At 49.6% G+C, this 22665-nt stretch overlaps 1 protein-coding gene across 5 annotated transcripts; it reads left to right on the plus strand.

The window, feature by feature from the left end:
* The first annotated feature begins 7414 nt into the window (after positions 1-7414).
* LOC115641451 (zinc finger protein 436-like) lies at positions 7415-22665 on the plus strand. 5 transcript variants are annotated; one of them, XM_030544638.1, is made up of 4 exons: positions 7415-7497; positions 15742-15855; positions 18094-18152; positions 19876-22665. In XM_030544638.1, the coding sequence occupies exons 2-4, from the start codon at positions 15785-15787 to the stop codon at positions 20745-20747; spliced, it is 1002 nt and encodes a 333-aa protein (XP_030400498.1). In that variant the 5' UTR covers positions 7415-7497; positions 15742-15784; the 3' UTR covers positions 20748-22665. The 5 variants fall into 5 exon arrangements, with proteins under 5 accessions (XP_030400498.1, XP_030400500.1, XP_030400502.1 ...); XM_030544639.1 differs by having other exon boundaries at positions 7476-7561; XM_030544640.1 differs by lacking the exon at positions 18094-18152 and having other exon boundaries at positions 7421-7497.

Here is a 22665-nt window from a genome sequence, read left to right on the forward strand (position 1 = left end):
GGATTCTGCAAGAATTGGCTGAAGACCAACGCTAAGCTAAGAATCATAGAATCATAAAATATTAGGGTTGGAAGAGCTCTCAAGAGGTCATCTAGTTCAATCCCCTGCTCAAAGAATGCATCAGCTGTGAATCCCATGAAGAAAACTAACCACAAGAGTAAATGTGATATTAAATGTAAAGTATGACGCACACTACAATCAGGAAATACAGTGTTAAGGTTAAATGATCTGTCTCAACTCTACCTCACTGACTGCATGCATTCAAAGAAGGCTCTCTTGATTTCATTGCACAGAACTTGTTAGGTGTTCGAATATAATATCACAGCATGGAAATGGAAAATTTAGCTTACAGATGCACAGATTTGTGTACATGAGCTCCTAGTGCAATCCTGTGGCGAAAAGAGATCACACAACACGTGGATGTATTAGTAGGGGAATCTGAAGTAGGAAGAGGGAGGTGGTAGAAAGCAATGAGGAGAGCAGTCCTAGAATACTTGGTCTAGTTCTCATGCCCACATGTTAAAAAGGATGGTGAAAAATTAAAGAGGGTTCAGAAAAGAGCTATAAGAATCTCAGTGAGACTAAAAGAACTCAATCTGCTTAGCCTATTGAAAAGAAGGTCATATCCAGACTTGACTGTGGCCTCTACATGAGGAGAAGATATTTAATCTAGCGGACAATTGGTAAAACTTTGCTAAGTGCCTATGTGACTTAGGAGCCTAAATCCAATTTTCAAAATGTGCAGCGCGGGCTCCTAAATTACTTGGGTACTTTTGAAAATTTTACCCATTTTACTCATTGAAAATGGGATTTAGGTTACTGAGTCACTTAGGCACTTTTGAAAATGTTACCCCTATATGTGAATTTAAAGGACACAAGTCATGGAGAATTTCTCACATCCCTTTGCAAACTGTCGCAATGGCTAATTATGCTCACAGTGCAAAATGTGTGTCTTACATCCTGTTTGAGCGTTGCTGACTTCATCTTCCAGCCATCGGATCTTCTTATGATTTTGTCTGCTAGATTAAAAGGCCCTCGCCTATCAAATATCTTCTCCATATGTGGGTACACGTAGATTGCAATCAAGTCTTTCTAAACGATCTGTCCTAGCTCATCTACAAGTTGTTGGACTGTCTGCAGGAATTACTGAATGGAATTCTCTGGCATGTATTATTCAGATCAGACTAGATGATCACAGTGGTCCCTTCTGGCCTTAAGATCTATGTAAAGGGGTGCATTGCTGTAATATGATGATTATGTCTCAGCTGAAATATAGCAATTTTGTTTTTAGAGACCAAAACTAAGTAAGCGAATAAAGCAATGCCTTGTGATTTTTGTAAATACATGTAAAGTATCCAATCCATAGTGAAACACACTTTTAAACTACATAATTTGTACAGGAAAATATTTATTTTGACAGCTGTATGTGCACTGGTAGTGTACGGTAAAACAGGGTGTACATCTAACCCAGGAAAAGGCACAAGAGTCTCCTCTGTTTGCTAGTCATTTGTCAGTCTGAATAAAGAATGTTTGAGAATAATTGTTCACAATGCTTCATGCTTTACTCCTGTATGTGTGGGATGAGTCAAGTCCCTTGCCAGCCATATTCAGTGAGTGGGGAATGGGATCTGCAAACCAGGCCTAGTCAACTGCCTCTTCTTTAACAGGCCTTACAGCTGGAGCATACCAGAGATCGTCTCCACAGGCCAACTCCAAGCTCTCTACAGTCAGCCAGGCCTTGTCGAAAATCTTTCGGGGTGAAGTTTTGGCCCTATTGAAAGTCTATGGCAGTTTTCCCTTTGATTTTAATAGGGCTAGAATTTCCTCCCATTTGTTTTCCTCTTCACCACATCATCGATCCAGCCCCGTTATGCCCTGCACTTTCTGTTAGTTTCAGCGAGATGATTTCTCTGGCGCTGGTCTGTTCCCAGCTCTCTGAGTTGGGATGGGGAGGTTTGATTTATTTACACTTTTGAAAGCATTAAAGCCATACAATGGCTCTGGAGGTAGATGTTGCCCTGGAGATCTAAATCAGATTCCTGGTGCTGTATCAAGAAACCCTGATCTCCACTGGTTCCCCTCTGTAGCTATTACTAAAAGTGGTCAAGAATTCCCCATTGGATTACTTTTCCAACAGAAAGTGCCTTTTTCACAGAATTAATATTTTTCTGGAGAAAATGTCAGTTTTCCTGAGAAATTTCAATTTTCTATCAGGAAATGCAAACTGACAGCTTCCAGGCTGCCTAACTGGAAGGGTTGTATCAATTTCTGCATCCAGGGAAAAAGAAAATCAAGACGAGCCTGCCCAGCAAGCCATGGGCCGTCTGAAAAGTTCCATTTTGGTTCTGCTGAAACAGTGTTTGTCTGGAAATTACTTCCTGCAAGAAAATTTTAATTTTTTACTTTTCATCCTGGTTTTGGGCAGAAAAATTCTCAAAAATGCAAAATTTGGATTTCCATCTTCTGGCCAACTCTAGTTGTTATTGCAGGCCACTGGGGATAGAGGCAATGACTCCCAAAGGCGAGTGGGAGCCAGAAGTACAGTGCAGTTGCCTTGGGGAACACTGGGGCAGCTCCAATGTAATAGTATCCTGGAGATCCATGGGCTATGCAGGTTCATAACATCTCCCTGCATAGGAGTCTCTACGCACAATCTCTCCCCGGGGTCATATTACCATAGGTGTGACCAGTGCTCAGGTTGGATGCCCCTTGATTGAAAGTCCCAGAGCTACTATGCTATGTGCAGATCAGATAGTGTGAGCCATTTGCTGTGGTTTGTTTACTGTAAGGTGCTGCAGAGCACTACCAGATCTAGCAACACCAAACACTATCAGCAAATGAGATTTTCTGCCCCGGCTCTGGGAAGACACAATAACTCACCAGGGACATCTACAGACACCCAAGCCCTGAGCTCTGAGAACACCCGGTGATCCCCAGGGCCATCTAGGGACATCTGATGAGGTTCAACAAGGACAAATGCAGAGTCCTGCACTTAGGACGGAAGAATCCCATGCACTGCTACAGGCTGGGGACCAACAGGCTAAGCTGCAGTTCTGCAGAAAAGGACCTAGGGATTATAGTGGACGAGAAGCTGGATATGAGACAACAGTGTGCCCTTGTTGCCCAGAAGGCTAACAGCATACTGGGCTGCATTCCTAGGAGCTTTGCCAGCAGATTGAGGGAAGTGATTATTCCCCTCTCTTCAGCGCTGGTCAGACCACATCTGGAGTACTGCATCCAGTTCTGCCCCCAACCCCCTCCCCACTACAGAAAGGATGTGGACAAATTGGAGAGAGTCCAGCAGAAGGCAGCAAAAATTATTAAGGGGCTGGGACAGATGACTTAAGAGGAGAGGCTGAGGGAACTGGGATTATTTAGTATGCAGAAGAGAAGAGTGAGGGGGGATTTGATAGCAGCCTTCAACTACCTGAAGGGGGTTTCCAATGAGGATGGAGCCAGGCTCTTCTCAGTGGTGGCAGATGACAGAACAAGGAGTAATAGTCTCAAGTTGCAGTGGGGGAGGTCTAGGTTGGATATTAGGAAATACTATTTCACTAGGAGGGTGGTGAAGCACTGGAATGGGTTACCTAGGGAGGTGGTGGAATCTCCATCCTTAGAAGTTTTTAAGGCTCAGCTTGACAAAGGCCTGCCTGGAATGACTTAGTTGGGGTCGGTCCTGGTTTGAGCTAGATGACCTCCTGAGGTCTCTTCCAACCCTCATCGTCTATGCTTCTACAACACACAGTGACTCCCTGGGGACAATTAGTGCCATCCCAGCCCTTGGCTCCGGGGACACACAAGCGACTCCTTGGGGACATCTAGGGCCTTTGAGCACTGGGGACACACAGCAACTCGCAGGGCACGTCTGGGGCCATCCAACACTGAGCTCTGGGGACACACAGCGACCAGCCGGTCATGTCTAGGGCCATCCCAGGCATGGGCTCCGGGGAAACACAGTGAACTCCTGGGCACATATAGGACCATCCCAGCACTGGGGTCTCTGGACACAAAACGAGCATCTGGGGAAGTCGAAGGCCATCCCAGCCTTGGGTTCCGGGGACACACAGCAACTCCGTTGGGATGGCTATGGCCCTCGCAGCCCAGAGCTTTGGGGGGACACAGCAAGTTGCTCTGGACATCTATGGCCATCTCATCCTTGGGTTCTAGGGACACGCATTGACTCCCTGGGAAAGTCTAGGGCAATCCCACATCTGGGCTCTGGGGACACACAGCGACTTGCCAGGCACTTCTAGGGCCATCCCAGCCCTGGGTACCAGGGACACACAGCGACCCCCTGGGGATGTCTAGGGACGTCCCAGCCATGAGCTCCGGGGACACACAGCGACCCCCTGGGGATGTCTAGGGCAGTCCCAGCCCTGGGCTCTGGGGACACACAGCGACCCCCCGGGGATGTCTAGGGCAGTCCCAGCCCTGGGCTCTGGGGACACACAGCGACCCCCCGGGGATGTCTAGGGCAGTCCCAGCCCTGGGCTCCGGGACACACAGCGACCCCCTGGGGATGTCTAGGGACGTCCCAGCCCTGGGCTCCGGGACACACAGCGACCCCCCGGGGATGTCTAGGGCAGTCCCAGCCCTGGGCTCCGGGACACACAGCGACCCCCTGGGGATGTCTAGGGCAGTCCCAGCCCTGGGCTCTGGGGACACACAGCGACCCCCTGGGGATGTCTAGGGCAGTCCCAGCCCTGGGCTCTGGGGACACACAGCGACCCCCTGGGGATGTCTAGGGACGTCCCAGCCCTGGGCTCTGGGGACACACAGCGACCCCCTGGGGATGTCTAGGGCAGTCCCAGCCCTGGGCTCCGGGACACACAGCGACCCCCTGGGGATGTCTAGGGACGTCCCAGCCATGAGCTCCGGGGACACACAGCGACCTCCGGGGATGTCTCGGGCTGTCCCAGCCCTGGGCTCCGGGGACACACAGCAACCCCCTGGGGATGTCTAGGGCTGTCCCAGCCCTGGGCTCCGGGGACACACAGCGACCCCCCGGGGATGTCTAGGGCTGTCCCAGCCCTGGGCTCCGGGACACACAGCGACCCCCCGGGGATGTCCGGGCCCGTCCCAGCCCTGGGCTCCGGGACACACAGCGACCCCCCGGGGATGTCCGGGCCCGTCCCAGCCCTGGGCTCCGGGGACACACAGCGACCCCCGGGGATGTCTAGGGCAGTCCCAGCCCTGGGCTCCGGGACACACAGCGACCCCCCCGGGGATGTCCGGGGCCGTCCCAGCCCTGGGCTCTGGGGACACACAGCGACCCCCCGGGGATGTCTAGGGCAGTCCCAGCCCTGGGCTCTGGGGACACACAGCGACCCCCCGGGGATGTCTAGGGCAGTCCCAGCCCTGGGCTCCGGGACACACAGCGACCCCCCGGGGATGTCCGGGGCCGTCCCAGCCCTGGGCTCCGGGACACACAGCGACCCCCCGGGGATGTCCGGGGCCGTCCCAGCCATGGGCTCTGGGGACACACAGCGACCCCCCCGGGGATGTCCGGGGCCGTCCCAGCCCTGGGCTCCGGGACACACAGCGACCCCCCGGGGATGTCCGGGGCCGTCCCCGCCCTGGGCTCCGGGACACACAGCGACCCCCCGGGGATGTCCGGGGCTGTCCCAGCCCTGGGCTCCGGGACACACAGCGACCCCCCGGGGATGTCCGGGCCCGTCCCAGCCCTGGGCTCCGGGGACACACAGCGACCCCCGGGGATGTCCGGGGCCGTCCCAGCCCTGGGCTCCGGGGACACACAGCGACCCCCCGGGGATGTCTAGGGCCGTCCCAGCCCTGGGCTCCGGGACACACAGCGACCCCCCGGGGATGTCCGGGGCCGTCCCCGCCCTGGGCTCCGGGACACACAGCGACCCCCCGGGGATGTCCGGGCCCGTCCCAGCCCTGGGCTCCGGGGACACACAGCGACCCCCGGGGATGTCCGGGGCCGTCCCAGCCCTGGGCTCCAGGGACACACAGCGACCCCCGGGGATGTCCGGGGCCGTCCCAGCCCTGGGCTCCGGGACACACAGCGACCCCGCGGGGATGTCTAGGGACGTCCCAGCCCTGGGCTCTGGGGACACACAGCGACCCCCCGGGGATGTCCGGGGCCGTCCCAGCCCTGGGCTCCGGGACACACAGCGACCCCCGGGGATGTCCGGGGCTGTCCCAGCCCTGGGCTCCGGGACACACAGCGACCCCCAGGGGATGTCCGGGGCCGTCCCAGCCCTGGGCTCCGGGACACACAGCGACCCCCCGGGGATGTCCGGGGCCGTCCCAGCCCTGGGCTCCGGGACACACAGCGACCCCCCGGGGATGTCCGGGGCCGTCGCAGCCCTGGGCTCCGGGGACACACAGCGACCCCCCGGGGATGTCCGGGGCCGTCCCCGCCCTGGGCTCCGGGGACACACAGCGACCCCCGGGGATGTCCGGGGCCGTCCCAGCCCTGGGCTCCGGGACACACAGCGACCCCCCGGGGATGTCCGGGGCCGTCCCAGCCCTGGGCTCCGGGACACACAGCGACCCCCCGGGGATGTCCGGGGCCGTCCCAGCCATGGGCTCTGGGGACACACAGCGACCCCCCCGGGGATGTCCGGGGCCGTCCCAGCCCTGGGCTCCGGGACACACAGCGACCCCCCGGGGATGTCCGGGGCCGTCCCCGCCCTGGGCTCCGGGACACACAGCGACCCCCCGGGGATGTCCGGGGCTGTCCCAGCCCTGGGCTCCGGGACACACAGCGACCCCCCGGGGATGTCCGGGCCCGTCCCAGCCCTGGGCTCCGGGGACACACAGCGACCCCCGGGGATGTCCGGGGCCGTCCCAGCCCTGGGCTCCGGGGACACACAGCGACCCCCCGGGGATGTCTAGGGCCGTCCCAGCCCTGGGCTCCGGGACACACAGCGACCCCCCGGGGATGTCCGGGGCCGTCCCCGCCCTGGGCTCCGGGACACACAGCGACCCCCCGGGGATGTCCGGGCCCGTCCCAGCCCTGGGCTCCGGGGACACACAGCGACCCCCGGGGATGTCCGGGGCCGTCCCAGCCCTGGGCTCCGGGGACACACAGCGACCCCCGGGGATGTCCGGGGCCGTCCCAGCCCTGGGCTCCGGGACACACAGCAACCCCCTGGGGATGTCTAGGGACGTCCCAGCCCTGGGCTCTGGGGACACACAGCGACCCCCCCGGGGATGTCCGGGGCCGTCCCAGCCCTGGGCTCCGGGACACACAGCGACCCCCGGGGATGTCCGGGGCCGTCCCAGCCCTGGGCTCCGGGACACACAGCGACCCCCCGGGGATGTCCGTGGCCGTCCCAGCCCTGGGCTCCGGGACGCTCGAGCGGCCTCTGGCGCGCGATGGGTTAAAGCGGGGCCCGCAGCCCGGGCGCGGAGGGGGCAGCGCGGTGGGAGCTTCCGGCCGCCACCGGAAGTCGCGGGCCAAGGCCGCTTCCGGGACCTCGGAGGGCCCCGGTCCTTGCCCTGCGCGCTGCCCCCGCGGCCGGAGCGGTGAGTGGGGGCGGGGCGAGCCCCGGGGGAGCCTCCCGCCTCCTTCCCTCCTGCAGCCCCCCGGGTGAGGAAAGGGGAGAAGGCCCCCCCCTTCCTCCCCCTCCCCCGGCCGGGCCCCCTTCCTCCCCCGCTCGGCCGGGCCCCCATCTCCTCCCCCTCCCCCCTCGCTCGGCCATACCCCCTGCCCCTACCCCTCTCGCTCGGCCGGGCCCCCCCTTTCCTCCCTCTCCCCCTCTCGCTCGGCCGGGGCCCCCCCTTTCCTCCCTCTCCCCCTCTCGCTCGGCCGGGGCCCCCCCTTTCCTCCCTCTCCCCCCTCGCTCGGTCGGGCCTCCCCTTTTCATCCCACCTCGCTAGGCCGGGCCCCTTTCCTCCCCCACCCCCCCTCGTTCGGCCGGGCCCCCCCTTTCCTTCCCTCCTCCTCTCGCTCGGCCGGGGCGCCCCCCTTCCTCCTCCCCGCTCCCGGCCTGCCGGGGCTCTCCCCTCCCCCCGCACACTTAGGCGAATGAGCAATGGGCTGGTAGAGGAGGAGGAGGAGATTGGGGCTGGATCAGAAGGAAGGAGCAGGACTGGGAGGCCAATATGACTCCTTGAGGCCCAGTTAATGGTCTGAAAAGTCAAGAAGGAGTCCTACCGAAAGTGGAAATAGCGACAGATCGCAGTGGGGATGTGCCATGGACTAGCACAAGCCTGCAGGGAGGAAATCAGAAAGGCTGAGGCACGAAATGAGTGATGCCTAGCAAGGGGCATAAGAGGGTAACAAGAGGAGTTTCTAAACTACACTAAGAGCAAGAGGAAGGTGAGGGAAGGTGTAGGTCCGCTGCGAGCGGGGAATGAGAGCTAATAACAGGTGACATCAAGAAGGCTGAGATGTTTAGCTTCTGTTTTGCTTCATTCTTCACTAAGATGATTGCTTGTGTCCAGATTGTCTGTTTCAGGGTAACTAACTGCACCTGTACTCCCTCTCTGTGGTCCCTCAAGGCACCCACTTAAACGTTTCTGGCTCTGAGACATCACCTCTCCTGATGCATGTCTTTTATTCTCTCTTGACCAAGGGTTTTAAGGCTGCAGAACTCCCTAGATTTCACTGTGATGTCCCCAGCAAACCATCTATCTGTCTTAACTTCCACAATCCTTGTGGAGCAATTACATAGCTCTGTCTAAGCAAGAACATTTATTCTTTAGATAAAAGGGGGGAAAAAAGGTTCCTATTTATTGGGCTACTTATCCAGAAGTCCCTATTTTGTCTGTTGGTCTCTGAATAATATGGTTTGAATCAGAATATATGAGCTTCCCTAGGAGGTGGTGCCTCTCTGGAGATGTTATAACATGAGTGATTTGCCTTAATCATTTATTACTGTTTTCACTTCCTGGAGGAGCTGTGGTGTCCATCTCCCCACCATGGAGTGTATACAATCCCTGGTCCACAATGATACATAAACTATTTATATACTTAATATGATATAGTCTTTCATAGATATTGTAGGAAGTTACCTTGTCTGTCTCATCTCCTCCCTAAATAAGTGGGTGTAACTGTGGTGCTTGACTGCCATCCTAGAGGAATCCACAGGTTTGTTCCCTGACTGGAGTTTAAGCCATTACCTTTCGTAAGTTAATATTCACCTATGCATGTAATAAATATTCTGCCACAAGTCAGCATACATCCCTCTAAATCTGTACAGTTGTTTAACAATCATCCTGTATAATTTCTCCTGTTAGAACTACAAAGTGAAGCTCCTGCTTTCCCCCTCTTGCCCTTGTTCCCCCAGAACCTTTGGGTGTGAACTTGAGATCTGGTTGTTCCACTCCCACCTTCCATCTGGTTTTTAGGAAACGTGTGTAGTGCCCCTATATTCCTCAAGGTATCAGCTCCTCTGGCAGTGGGTTGAGACCCCACGTATTCTTCAGACAAAAGAGAAATAAAGCAAGGCTGCCTCCCTGTGAAGCGGCCAGGCATTGCTTTAACAGCAGAGGGGTTGGACAAGAGAGATTCTTGAAACATCTCCCATAGCCAAATTCCTTTCTCTAGGCCATCTCCTCAGCGGTTGGGGCCCCAGGGACTCCTGTGGCTTTACCTCAGCTTCTGTGGGGGAATGAGAGGAGTATTGATCCCCCATCCCAATGGGGTGGCCTTTTCATCTCTGTATATTGAGTCACGGAGTGCAACAGATTTTCCTCCACCAGGCTCAAGGTCCTTTACATTTTCACAGACCTTCAGGCAATCATAGACTCTGGGGAGAATTTCCCCTTCTTTCCTGACTGTGGTTACTGTTGTCATCTCCCAAGCAGCTGTCTTGCACTTGGGCATTTCCCACCCTTGGGTGGGTGTCCTAGATTGAGCAGTGCACTGCAGCTGCTTCAGTGACCCTGCTTTTGGCTGGAATCACTGCCATCCCATGCTCTGTACTTCCTCTGGTTCCCTGGTAAGAGTAGGCAGAGACGTTATTTCCCTGGCCTGGGCTTCAGGACCCAGAGGGTTTCCCTTTAATTCAGTAGGTCTTCTCACTCCCCTGGAGTAGGCGGCTATCTCACCCACCCTCTCCTCAGGTATTTGTTTGCATATACTGAGAAAATAACCTGATTCCTCTTGGATACTGGCAGGGAGGAATATGACCCTTCCCTGCTCCCACCCCCAACACCACCTTTTCGACTACTCTGTTAGCGTTCTGGTTAACATCATCCATTGAAGGCCTGGAGTTAGCAGAGGGAGTCTGATTCACCCCCTCTGTTTTTAGAGCCATATTATCCCCCAAAGCAAAGAATATGGAATGGATGACAATACACCTACCCCTTGTGCCCCGACCCTTCCTGGGTCTGTATAGAAACCTGTAGTATAGGTTGAGTGAAGGCTCTTATACCAGGAGTTTTTACCCACACTTCACACCCTGAGACCATTTGATGGGATTTTAGGACATGGAGCTTAACTATCTCTCTTGGTATCTCTCCTGGTCCTGGTATCTCTCCATTCAGTGAATGTCTCCCCATTGACTGCCACCTCCCATTCCCACTGAGGGTCCAATGGGTCTGCACCTAAGAGGGTGCAGCGTGACATATGGGCAGTAGTTTGGGGTGTGACTGGCTCAGCATGAACATTTTATGCCATCAGTGTACTGTGTGACTCCCTTCCTGGCGAGACTGCCTCCCAGCTAAGGCTGAGGTTGGGGTTGCAGCTGGCTTTTTTAGCATTGCACTGGGCGGAGCAGGCAATCCCAGGCAAATTGACATGGCTGATCACAGATGAGACATTGTTTTGTCCCACCCATCCCAGGACTTCCCTGCTGCCAGATGTGGGCCTTTGCTTGCGTTCGATCTTTGTGATCTGATCCCGTTCCCGCATTGTTAGGTTTTTTATCAAACCCAGGCTGATTCTCCACATAATGGCCTGTCAATTTCCCAACTACAGTTTTTTATCTCTATGATCTTTGTCTACTAACCCTGGTTTTAGGTCAGGATAGCAGAGTTTATAGAATTGTTTTAAACCCGTTTTTTTGTAGGCCTCATTGACTGTGGCAACCTGCCACAGCACTTAATACAATGTGGTCTCCCAAAGATATTGTAGAAACTTGCCCAATGATGCTTAACACAATTTTAACAAGGGGGAAGGTACACAACTCAGAATAGGGAAAGAACATGTTAAAGAATATTTAGATAAGTTAGATGTATTCAAGTTGGCAGGGACTGATGAAATGTACCGTAAGCCTTTGGATGATGGGATGGATTTTAGATTTGGTTTTGGTGAGTAGTGAGGACCTCATAGAAGAAATGGTTGTAGGGGACAACCTTGGTTCAAGTGATCATGAGCTAATTCAGTTCAAACTAAATGGAAGGATAAACAAAAATAGATCTGGGACTAGGGTTTTTGACTTCTCGAGGGCTAACTTTAAAGAATTAAGGAAATTAGTTAGAGAAGTGGACTGGACTGAACTTGTGGATCTAAATGCAGAGGAGGCCTGGAATTACTTTGTCGCAGCTGCAGAAACTATCGGAAGCCTGCATCTCAAGAAAGGGGAAAAAAACCACAGGCAGGAGTTGTAGACCAAGCTGGATGAGCAAGCATCTCAGAGAGGTGATTAAGAAAAAGCATAAAGCCTTCACGGAGTGGAAGAAGGGTGGGATTAGCAAGGAAGGCTACCTTAGTGAGGTCAGAACATGTAGGGATAAAATGAGAGAGGCTAAAAGCCAAGTAGAGTTGGACCTTGCAAAGGGAATTAAAACCAGTAGTAAAAGGTTCTATAGCCATATAAATAAGAAGAAAACGAAGAAAGAAGAAGTGGGACCGCTAAACACTGAGGATGGAAAGGAGTTTAAGGATAACCTAGGCATGGCCCAATATCTAAATAAGTACTTTGCCTCAGCCTTTAATAAGGCTAATGAGGAGCTTAGGGAGAATGGAAGGATGACAAATGGGAATGAGGATATGGAGGTGGATATTACCACTTCTGAGGTAGAAGCCAAACTTGAACAGCTTCATGGGACAAAATCGGAGGGCCCAGATAATCTTCATCCAAGAATATTAAAGGAACTGGCACATGAAATTGCAAGCCCATTAGCGAGAATTTTTAATGAATCGAGGATATGCTTGTTCTTTATAAATATATCAGAGGGATTAATATTAGGGAGGGAGAGGAATTATTTAAGCTTAGTACCAATGTAGACACAAGAACGAATGGGTATAAACTGGACACTAGGAAGTTTAGACTTGAAATTAGACGAAGGTTTCTAACCATTAGAGGAGTGAAGTTCTGGAACAGCCTTCCAAAGGGAGTAGTGGGGGCAAAAGACATATCTGGCTTTAAGACTAAGCTTGATAAGTTTATGGAAGGGATGGTATGATGGGATAGCTTAATTTTGGCATTTGATCTTTGATTACCAGCAGATAAGTATGCCCAGTGGTTGGTGATGGGATGTGGGATGGGATGGGATCTAAGTTACTGCAGAGAATTCTTTCCTGAGTGCTGGCTGGTGAGTCTTGCCCACATGCTCAGGGTTTAGCTGATCGCCATATTTGGGGTCGGGAAGGAATTTTCCTCCAGGGCAGATTGGCAGAGGCCCTGGAGGTTTTTCACCTTCCTCTGCTGCGTGGGGCATGGGTCACTTGCTGGTGGATTCTCTGCAGCGTGAAGTCTTTAAACCACGATTTGAGGACTTCAATAAATCAGACATAGGTTAGGGGTTTGTTATAGAAGTGAATGGGTAGGGTTCTGTGGCCTGCTTTGTGCAGGAGGTCAGACTAGATGATCATATTGGTCCCTTCTGACCCTAAAGTCTATGGATCATGTACCCTTAGGATCAAGCTTATGGATGATTACTGTGGCTCTTTGGCAATGTACAATGGTAAATTCTGGCTCCTTCCCCGGCTCAAGTTGGCCACCACTGAACTAGATGAAGCAATCTTAGAGAACCATTAATGATTATCTTCAAGAGCTCATGGAGGAGGGATGAGGTCCCAGAGGACTAGAGAAGGACACAAACATAATGCCGATCTTTAAAAGGGGGAACAAATAAACTGACTGGTCTATAAATCCCCAGGTCCTAACTTTGATACATGGGAAGATATAGGAATAAATTATTAAACAATTTGTAAACACCTAGAGGAAAATAGGGTAACAAGTAATGGCCAACATGGATTTGTCAATAACAAATCATGCCAAAACAAACTAATTTCCTTTTTTAATGGGGTTATGGCCTACGGAACATAAGAGTGGTCATACTGTGTCAGATCAGTAGTCCATCTGCCCCAGTATCCTGTCTTCTGACAGGGGCTGGTGCCTGATGTTTCAGAGGGAATGAACAGAACAAGGCAGTTATCAAGTAATCCATCCCCTGTTGTCCAGTCCCAGTTTATGGCAATCACTGGTTCAGGGACACCCAGAGCATGGGGTTGCATTCTTTATATCTTGGCTAATAGCCATTGATATACCGGTCCTCCATGAACTTCTCATTCTTTTTTGAGCCCAGTTATACTTTTGGCCTTTACAATATCAACTTTCAGTGAGTTCCACAGTTGACTGAACATTGTGTGAAGAAGTAGTTCCTTATGTTTTCTTTTTAAATCTGCTGCCTGTTAATTTCATTGTGTGACCTCTTGTTCTTTTTGTGTGTGAAGGGATAAATAACACTTCCTTATTCACTTTCTCCACACCAGTCATGATTTTACAGATCTTTATCATATTCCCCTTAGTCATCTCTTTTCTAAGATATGAACAGTCTTTTAAATCTCTCCTCAGATGGAATCTGTTCTATACCCCTAATCATTTTTGTTGCTTTTCTCTGTACTTTTTCCAATTCGTATATCTTTTTTGAGATATGATGACCAGAACTGCACGCAGTATTCAAGGTGTGGGTGTATCATGGATTTATATAGTGGCATTAGGCTATTTTCTGTCTTATTATCTATCCCTTTTCTAATGGTTCCTAACGTTCTGCTAGCTTTTTTGACTGTGGCAACACATGGAGTGAATGTTTTCAAGAACTCCATGATGACTCCAAGATCTTTTTCTTAAGTGCTAACAAATAGTTTAGACCACCACATTTTGTATATGTAGTTGGGATTATGTCTTCCAGTGAGCACTTTGCACATATCAACACAGAACTTCATCTGCCGTTTTGTTGCCCAGTCACCCGGTTTTGTGAGATCCCTTTGTCAGCTTTGGACTTAACTATCTTGAGTTATTTTGTATTGTCTGCAGTGCAGTGTTCACCTCCGTTTCCAGATCATTTCTAAATATGTTGAACAGCACTTGTCCCAGTCCTTGGAGGACCCGGCTATTTACCTCTCTACACTGTGTAAACTGTCCATTTATTCCTACCTTTTTGTTTCTTACCTTTTAACCATTTACTGATCCATGAAAGGACCTTCCCTCTTATCCCATAACTGCTTACTTTGCTTAAGAGCAAAGAGTAGATGGGGGAAGCAATAGACCTGATAGCTTGACTTTTGACGCCGTCCCACATGACATTCCCATAAGCAAACTAGGGAAATGTGGTCTAGATTAATTTACTGTAAGGTGTGTGTACAACTTGTTGAAAGACCAAACTCAAAGACTAGTTATCAGCAGTTCATTGTCAGACTGGGGTGACATTGTCCCGGGACTGGTACTATTCAACATTTTTATTCATGATTTGAATAATGGAGTGGATAGTATACTTATAAAATTTACAGGCAGCACCAATCTGGTAGAGGTTGCAGGCACTTCTGAGGACAGGATTAGAATTCAAAATGACCTGGACAAATTGGAGTCTGAAATCAGTAAGATGTAATTCAATAAAGACAAGTGCAGAGAACTACACCTAGAAAGGAAAAATCAAATGCACAGATACAAAACCGGGAATAACTGGCTAGGTGGTGGTACGGCAGAGAAAGCTCTGGATATTGTAGCAGATCATAAACTGGACTTGAGCCAACAATGCAATCCAGTTGCAAAAACCACTAATATCATTCAAGGGGGTATAAACAGGAGGTGGTAGTTCTACTCTACTCAGCTGAAATATCATGTCCAGTTTTGGGCACCACACTTGAATTGGAGAGAGTCCAGAGGACAGCAACAACAATGATAAAAGGTTTAGACAGCCTGACCTATGAGGAAATGGGGGTGGGGGTGGAAATCTGGGCATGTTTAGTCTTGGGAAAAGAAGACAGTGGAAATGTGAGAAGTCCTTAAATATATTAAGGGCTGTTATGAAGAGGGTAGTGATCAATTGTTCTCCATGTCCACTGAAGGTAGGACAAGAAGTAATTGGCTTAATCTGGAGCAAGGAAGGTTTACATCGTATATTAGGAAAAAAATTCTAATTATAAGGATGGCTAAGTATTGGAATAGGCTTTCAAGGTTGGTTTTTAAGAACAGGCTTGACAAACGCTTGTCAGGGATGGTCTAGGTATACCTGGCCCTGCATGGGGGGGGCTGAGCTGAACTAAATGAGCCCTTGAGATCCCTTCCAGCCCTACATTTCTATGACTCTGTGAGACCTATTGGAAGGGTGGGGGCAGAATGTCCCATATCTGCTACTGTGGGGTTCTTACACCATCCTCTGAAACATCTTTGACTGGCTGCTGTCGTAGACAGGGATCTGGAATAGATGGACCTCGAGTCTGATCAAGTTTAGCAATTCCTAGTTTCTGTATCCATTTTCCCATATATGCAAATACATATCAACCTCCACCCATGGGAGAAATGAGCCTACCTCATGGACCACTGCAGGTAAAATCTATTTGGAGAATACTGAATGGGCGTCTTTGCTTTGCAGTGAGTGGAATTGCTGACTCTGCTGTGCTCATCCAAATGGCAAAATGGGAAGATCTGTGGGTCCCAAGTTTCCAGGACTTCAAGGAAAGGAAACTCTCAAAAGACACCCACACAGGTGAGGAAGAAGTTAAACCAACTGAGAAAACATCTCCCTGCCAAGTATAAAGCTGAAATTCCAGCAAAGCTATTGCAAACTCCGTAGTTCTGTCTCACTTAATCTTGTTCATAGATTTTTAAGGCTAGAAGGGGTTAAAAAACGAAATAAATAAATCCAGATAAAGAAGGGAAATGAAAGCAGCAGTAAAAAACAGATATAACAAAAGAAAAAATGAGTAAATTGTTGGCAATGAGTCCAAGTCAACAAGGAAATGCAGATAATAAAGGAAACTAAAGGGATCAATGAAAAATCTATAGCCAGAAGAATAGAACAATGAGATTTATTTATATCTATCTATCTATCTGTCGGGAACAAAATTCTATAAATGATATAGATCCAGTAATAGATAAAGAAAGCAATACTGTCAGTATTGTACAGAACAGGCAGAAGTATCAATAAATGTTTCTGTTCTGTATTTAGAAAGTAGTAAAACGATGTATTCACATCTGAGAGTGATAATGAAATACTTTATATTCTATCAGTAACTAGGGAGGATATTAAACAGCATCTATTAGACATGTTTACTCCAGCAGGACCAACAATTTTCACAAATTGTAATTAAAACAATTAAGTGATAAGCTCTCTGAACCATTAATGTTCACTTTTAACAAATCTTAGGACACCAGAAAAGTTCCAGAGGACTGGAAAAAAGCTCATGTAACAATGTTTTAAAAGAATAAATAGGATCACTTGGTAAAATAAATGGATTTTAATATAGCTAAATGCAAATGTATACATCTAGGAATGAAGAATGTAGGCCATATTTACAGGATAGGGAATTCTATCCCAGGAAGCAATGACTGAACAGGTGTGGTGGTGGTGGTGGTAGATAATCAGGTGAACATGAGCTCCCACTGCAGTGCTGTGACTAATAGGGCTGTCGTGATTCTAGAATGCAACTAGGAAATCTTGAGCAGCAGTAGGGAAGCTATTTTACCTCCTGTATTTGGCACAGGTGTGACCACTGCTAGAATACTGCATGTAGTTGTGGTGTCCACAATTCAGGAAGAATGTTGATAAATCGGCGAAGGTCCAGAGAAGAGCCATGAGAACGATTAAAGGGTTAGAAAACCTGCCTTATAGTGACAGACTCAAGGAGCTCAATCTATTTATCTTACCAAAGAGTAGGTTAAGGGATGACTTGATTACTGTCTATAAGTGCCTGCATGGAGAACAAATATTTAATAATGAGCTTTCAGTCTAACAGAGAAAGGAATAACACAATCCAGTGGTTGGAAGTTAAAGTTAGACAAGTTCAGACTGGAAATTGGCATACATTTTTAACAATGAGGGTAATTAATCATTGGAACTATTTACTGAGGGTTGTGATGGATTCTCCGTCAATAACAATTTTTAAATCAAGATTAGATATTTTTCTAAATGACATGATCATTTGGCCTGGTTCTATGGCCTGTGTTATGCAGGAGGCCACTGGATGATCACAGTGGTCTCTTCTGGTCTTGCAGTCTATGAACGGTATAGGTGAGTTGGTGTGACATCGTCCCAAACAAAATCATGGAAAGACTGATCTGAGACTGAGTAAATAATTAAAGGATTGTAGCATAACATGATTTTATGGATAATGGGTAAGGCTGCGTGCTAGTAACGGAAGTCACAGATTCCATGACCTCCATGACTTCTGCAATGGCTTGTTCTGGCTCAGGGGCTGGGGTAGCAACAGCAGTTTGGGTGTATGGGAGGGGGCTCAGGGCTGGGGTGGGCGGTTGGGATGCATGGTAGCGCTTACCTGGGAGAGGGGGTGGGGGGAGCTCCCTGGCTCCCACCGCTGTGTTCCTGCAGTTCCTAGGCGGAGCGGCCAGGGGGGCTCCACACACTGCCCAGGGCCGCAGGCACCATTCCTGCAGCTCCCATTGTCTATGGTTTCTGGTCAGTGGGAGCTGCAGAGCCGACACTTGTGGTAGGAGCAGCGCACAGAGCCTCTAGCTACAGGGACATATTGGATAGGCAGCGCTCCTGTCCCCCTGGGCACATGCAGTCCGCCAGCCCAAGTTTTAGTTAAGGGTATATAATAAAAGTCATAGACAGGTCACGAGCCGTGAATTTTTGTTTACTGCCTGTGACCTATCCATGACTCTTACTAAAAATATCTGTGACTAAAATGTAACCTTTCTGACATTGCACTCCAGAATGCTCTCTGCATTCTGTTAGCAATACCGCGTCCCGGCATGTTTTTAGGCACCCAGGAACCCAGAACTTTGCACGAACACCTATGAATGACATCATAGGATTTAAAGGTACTGGAAGGGTGTGTAACCAGAGACAAACCGGGATTTTACATGTACTGCCTCTGCCATGGACAGTGTCCAAGACGCCAGCAGGAGGCAGGTGTGACATTGAACTCCATATGCTTTATAAAAATATGTTTGTAAGTGTGAATATGATGTAACTGGAATATGCTTTGTGCAAAAGGTCTCTTGTAAGGTATCGTTACAAAGCTTATTTACTGAGTGTGATCATCCTGTTTGTAAGTATCATTCTTGTATCTAAAACTAGAAATATGAAATGTAACTCTGAAGTCCTAATATAATTATGCAAAGTGTGGGCCATTAATGCTGGTTTAGAATTTTGATGGCTCCCATTAACCAGGACAATTGGTTGTAAATGGCTCTGTTTACTTGCAAGCCTTCCTGTGTTCCTGTGAGTCAGGCCGGGAAGAATGGAGGCTTGGAGGTCTCACACAACATGTGACCATGTCACCTGGTACTGGAATCCATCTTAAATCTGGTGCTTTTCCGTTTAGAAGAAGGAGTGGCGACCCAGAGAGACAAAAGATTCCCTTCTTGTGCCAAAGCTATAAAAGGGGGTGGAACAGAACAGAACAAAGAGGCTCCCAGTCATGAGAAATCCCCTAGTTACCACCTGAGCTGGAACTAACAAGGGCTGTACCAGGGAAAGGATTAGGCCCAGACTAGGAAGGAGTCTAGTCTGTGAAAGAAGCTTATTGGAACATCTCTGAGGGTGAGATTTACCTGTAGTCAGTTTCTTAATGTATTAGGCTTAGACTTGCATGTTTTGTTTTATTGGTAACTTACTTTGTTCTGTCTGTCATTACTTGAAACCACTTAAATCCTACTTTTTATACTTTAATAAAATCACTTTTGTTTATTAATTAACCCAGAGTAAGTGATTAATACCTGAGGGATCAAACAGCTGTGCATATCTCTCTATCTGTTATAGAGGATGGACAGTTTATGAGTTTACCCTGTATAAGCTTTATACAGAGTAAAATGGATTTATTTGGGGTTTGGATCCCATTGGGGTCTGGGTGCTTGAGACAGGAATACTTGCTGAGCTGTTTACAGTTAAATCTGCAAGTTTAGGGGCGTGGACCAGACCCTGGGTCTGTATTGCAGCAGGCTAGCGTGTCTGGCTCAACAAGGCAGGGTTCTGGAGTCCCAAGCTGGCAAAGAAAATGGGCTCAGAGGTAGTTTCAGCACATCAGGTGACAGTCCCGGGGGTCTCTGTGACCGAACCCTTCACGGCCTTAACAATAGGTCTTGTCAAAAAAGTTTTATCGTTTTTTGATGCCATTACAGATTTGCTTTATAAAGGCCATTCTATTGTCATAATATACTTAGACTTCTATAATGTATGTTTTGGAACAAATTTTGAAAGAAAAATTAGTTAAGGACAAAGGTAAACACTAATTGGCCTAAAATACAACATGGTTTTATAAAAGGTAAATAATTCTAGACCAACCCTGATCTTTCTTTGGAGACCACTGCATTCCACCAACCTGACTGATTTCTATTAGGAGCCCCTCCTCTTCCTTCATCTCTTTTCTCTGGGTTTTCAGACAGGAAGCTGAAGAACAGCTCTTCCCCGCTTATCTCCCTTGGGAAAGGCCCCGAGTCCTGGCTTCCAATTTCTACATTTATCACCATTGTTTTATTTATTTGCATTTCCCCTTTCCCTGGGTTCATTTTTCCTGGCAGTTACTCTCTCTCTTTATCCTAGCAGATGATGAGATCGCAAGTGAGAGCGAAGAGGATGACAGTCCTCAGCCGGAAGGGCCTGAGAAAGTGGAGCCTCATGGGACATTATCAAGAAGATCCAAATCGAATGTTTCCCAGAGTCAGCAGAGCTCAGAAAAGCAGCCGCAAAAGCCTGCAGGGAAGAGACGGGGTAAGTCTGCTCCCCAAGAGAGATCTTTGGGGAAGCAGCAGAGAATCCACAAAGGGGAGGTGCCAAATGCGTGTCTGGAGTGTGGGAAAGTCTTTGGCCGGAAATCACATCTCATTAGACACCAGAGGACTCACCGGCGAGAGAAGCCGACCATTTGTAATGAGTGCGGGAAGAGCTTCAGCCGCAGCTCAACCCTCATTGAGCACCAGAGAACCCACACGGGCGAGAAGCCCTACAAATGCACTGAGTGTGGGAAGAGCTTCAGCCAGAGCTCCCACCTCATCACACACCAGAGGATCCACACAGGCGAAAAGCCCTACCAGTGCACCATATGCGGGAAGCGCTTCCACCAGAACTCGCATCTCCTGACCCACCAGAGAACCCACACGGGTGAGAAGCCCTACCAGTGTACCCAGTGCTGGGAGCGCTTCAGCCGCAGCTACACCCTGACCAGACATCAGCGGAGCCACACGGGGGAGCGGCCCTATCAGTGCCCTGACTGTGGCAAATGCTTCAGCCTCAACTCCACCCTCCTCAGCCACCAGAGAACACACACAGGCGAGAAGCCCTACAAATGCTCTAAGTGCGGCAAAAGCTTCACACGGAGCTCCACGCTCGTCCAGCACCAGAGAACGCACATAGGGGACAAGATCTATACGTGCCCCTGCTGCAACAAGGTGGCCTGCTCTAGCCTGTTCTTCTGAGTTGGGCTGTGGGACCTGCTCCAGCTTGTCCTTCTGAGCCCGAGCATGGGAGTGCTCCAGCCTGCCATAGGATTCCTCTTTTCTGGTTTGTGGTTGGATCCTAAAGAGCGGGGACTGCCAAGGCACTTTGAGATGCTTTTCCTGTAGGAACCACAGCGAGCACAGCTCCTCAACAGGGGAAAGCTCACACTTCGTTTACTTTTTTTGTTTTAGTTCAGCGACTTTCCTGCTTGTGCACGCTGGGAGAATGTAATACTTCCCTCGCATCTCCCTCCTGATTTCATAATACTGTGCACTTCAATGCATTTAAAGATCTCGGTGCTTCACACACACTAATGAAGTAGGCCTCCCACAGGTTTGAGAGATAGGGACACGTTAAAAATAAAGAAAAGGAGGTGAAGTGACATCAGTGAGTCACAGCAGAGCTGTCATGCTCCCCAGCCAGAATTCCTCACTTGTCCCATATTGCTGTCGTGTTTTCCTGTGTGAGAGAGGGGAAAAGCGAGAGCAAAGTCCCTTTTTGTGGGGTCTGCCAGCTCTGCCAAAATACATTCCTGGGGCTCTTTTGCTCATGAACCTCCCAGCCTTGAAGTTCTGTGGGTGTGATGACCGTCAGTCCGTATGACCTTCACACAGGACAAGTGTTTCTCTTCCTTGGTGAAAGAGCACTGTTACTGTGCCTTAGTGGGCTATGACCTGTGACTGTGGTGTGGAGGGCTCTAAGACCAGACCAAAGCAGAACAGGCTTCCAGAGTTAACATACCTGGAGTTTGTTCCCTGTTTTGTTGGTAGTGGGGAGGAAACCTTTTCCTTTTTGTACGTTGTACCTCTTTAAATTGTTGATAAAGAAAGCTGATGATTAAGCTCGGGAGAGATGCAGCTGTATTCAGTTGTATGAGACTCTCTCTGTCTTGTTTGACCTAACGTGTTTCTGATAGGAATTGTTCATTGTTTCTTTAAAGCCTAATTGAATTGTATGGACCCGCAATATCATAAAAAAGGCCTGGAAAAGTACCTGCTTCACTTCAGACCAAAGCTCTGCTGGAATGAACTTCAGACCAAAGCTCTGATTCCATTTACAACAAAGACCTTGTGGAGCAAGTAAATCCAATTCTTTCCTCTGAAGTCAGCTGATCTGCAACTCATTAAGTCTTCTCTTTGCTGCAGAGTTAGCTCTTACCGGGTGTTGCCCCTAATCTCACCTCCCACACAGCCCTCTTGCACAAGTTAATTGTGCTTTCTGACCCAGCTAGCTGGCCTGGCTACAGCTGCAGGTTGGAGCCTGGGTAGTACTTTCACTTGGACTGGTAACCCGCCCATTTGGAATGAAGATGCAGGCTAAATCACTCAAGCACTGATAGTCTTCCAATGCCTTCCCATAATTCCACTGTGTGCCCTGAAGGATTGACAAATTGTCCCACAGTTTGCTAGGAAAAAATCAGATTGGCTGATCTTACTGCAGCACAAAAAATGGTGGGATATACTTAGCAATACATGTGGGGGAGTGAAGCACCAGTAAGGACACTGTACTGTGGGTGTGGATTTATAGGGTGGTCACTCATGCCCGACTGCTAATGACCCACGCTAACTCTGCAGTGAAGACATACTCTAAGGATTTAAACCAGTGGTTCTCAACCTTTCCAGACTACTGTACCCCTGAAGCTGAGACCCGCTGCATGGGGCTGAAACCTGAACCCTGTTGCCTAGTGCTGAAGCATGTAACTTAGGTTCACGTGGCCCCAGGCAACTGCCCTGCTTGCCATCCCCTAATGCCAGCTCTGCTCTTGCAACCTCCTTAAACCTGTCCCACGACCCCCCTGGGGGTTGCAGCCCACAGGTTGTGAAACACTGAACTAGATCAGTTGACCGTATCCCCTGAAAGACCTCTGCATACCCCCAAGGATACACATCTGGTTAA

This window comes from Gopherus evgoodei, unplaced genomic scaffold, assembly GCF_007399415.2.
Source record: "Gopherus evgoodei ecotype Sinaloan lineage unplaced genomic scaffold, rGopEvg1_v1.p scaffold_34_arrow_ctg1, whole genome shotgun sequence".
NCBI classification, from domain to species: domain Eukaryota; kingdom Metazoa; phylum Chordata; order Testudines; family Testudinidae; genus Gopherus; species Gopherus evgoodei.

Coding starts and splice junctions, on each gene's coding strand:
- LOC115641451 (XM_030544638.1), top strand. CDS start 15,785: ATGGGAAGATCTGTGGGTCCCAAGTTTCCAGGACTTCAAGGAAAGGAA. Junction 15,856..18,093: donor CTCAAAAGACACCCACACAG/GTGAGGAAGAAG, acceptor GCATGTTTTTAG/GCACCCAGGAACCCAGAACT. Junction 18,153..19,875: donor TGACATCATAGGATTTAAAG/GTACTGGAAGGG, acceptor TCTTTATCCTAG/CAGATGATGAGATCGCAAGT.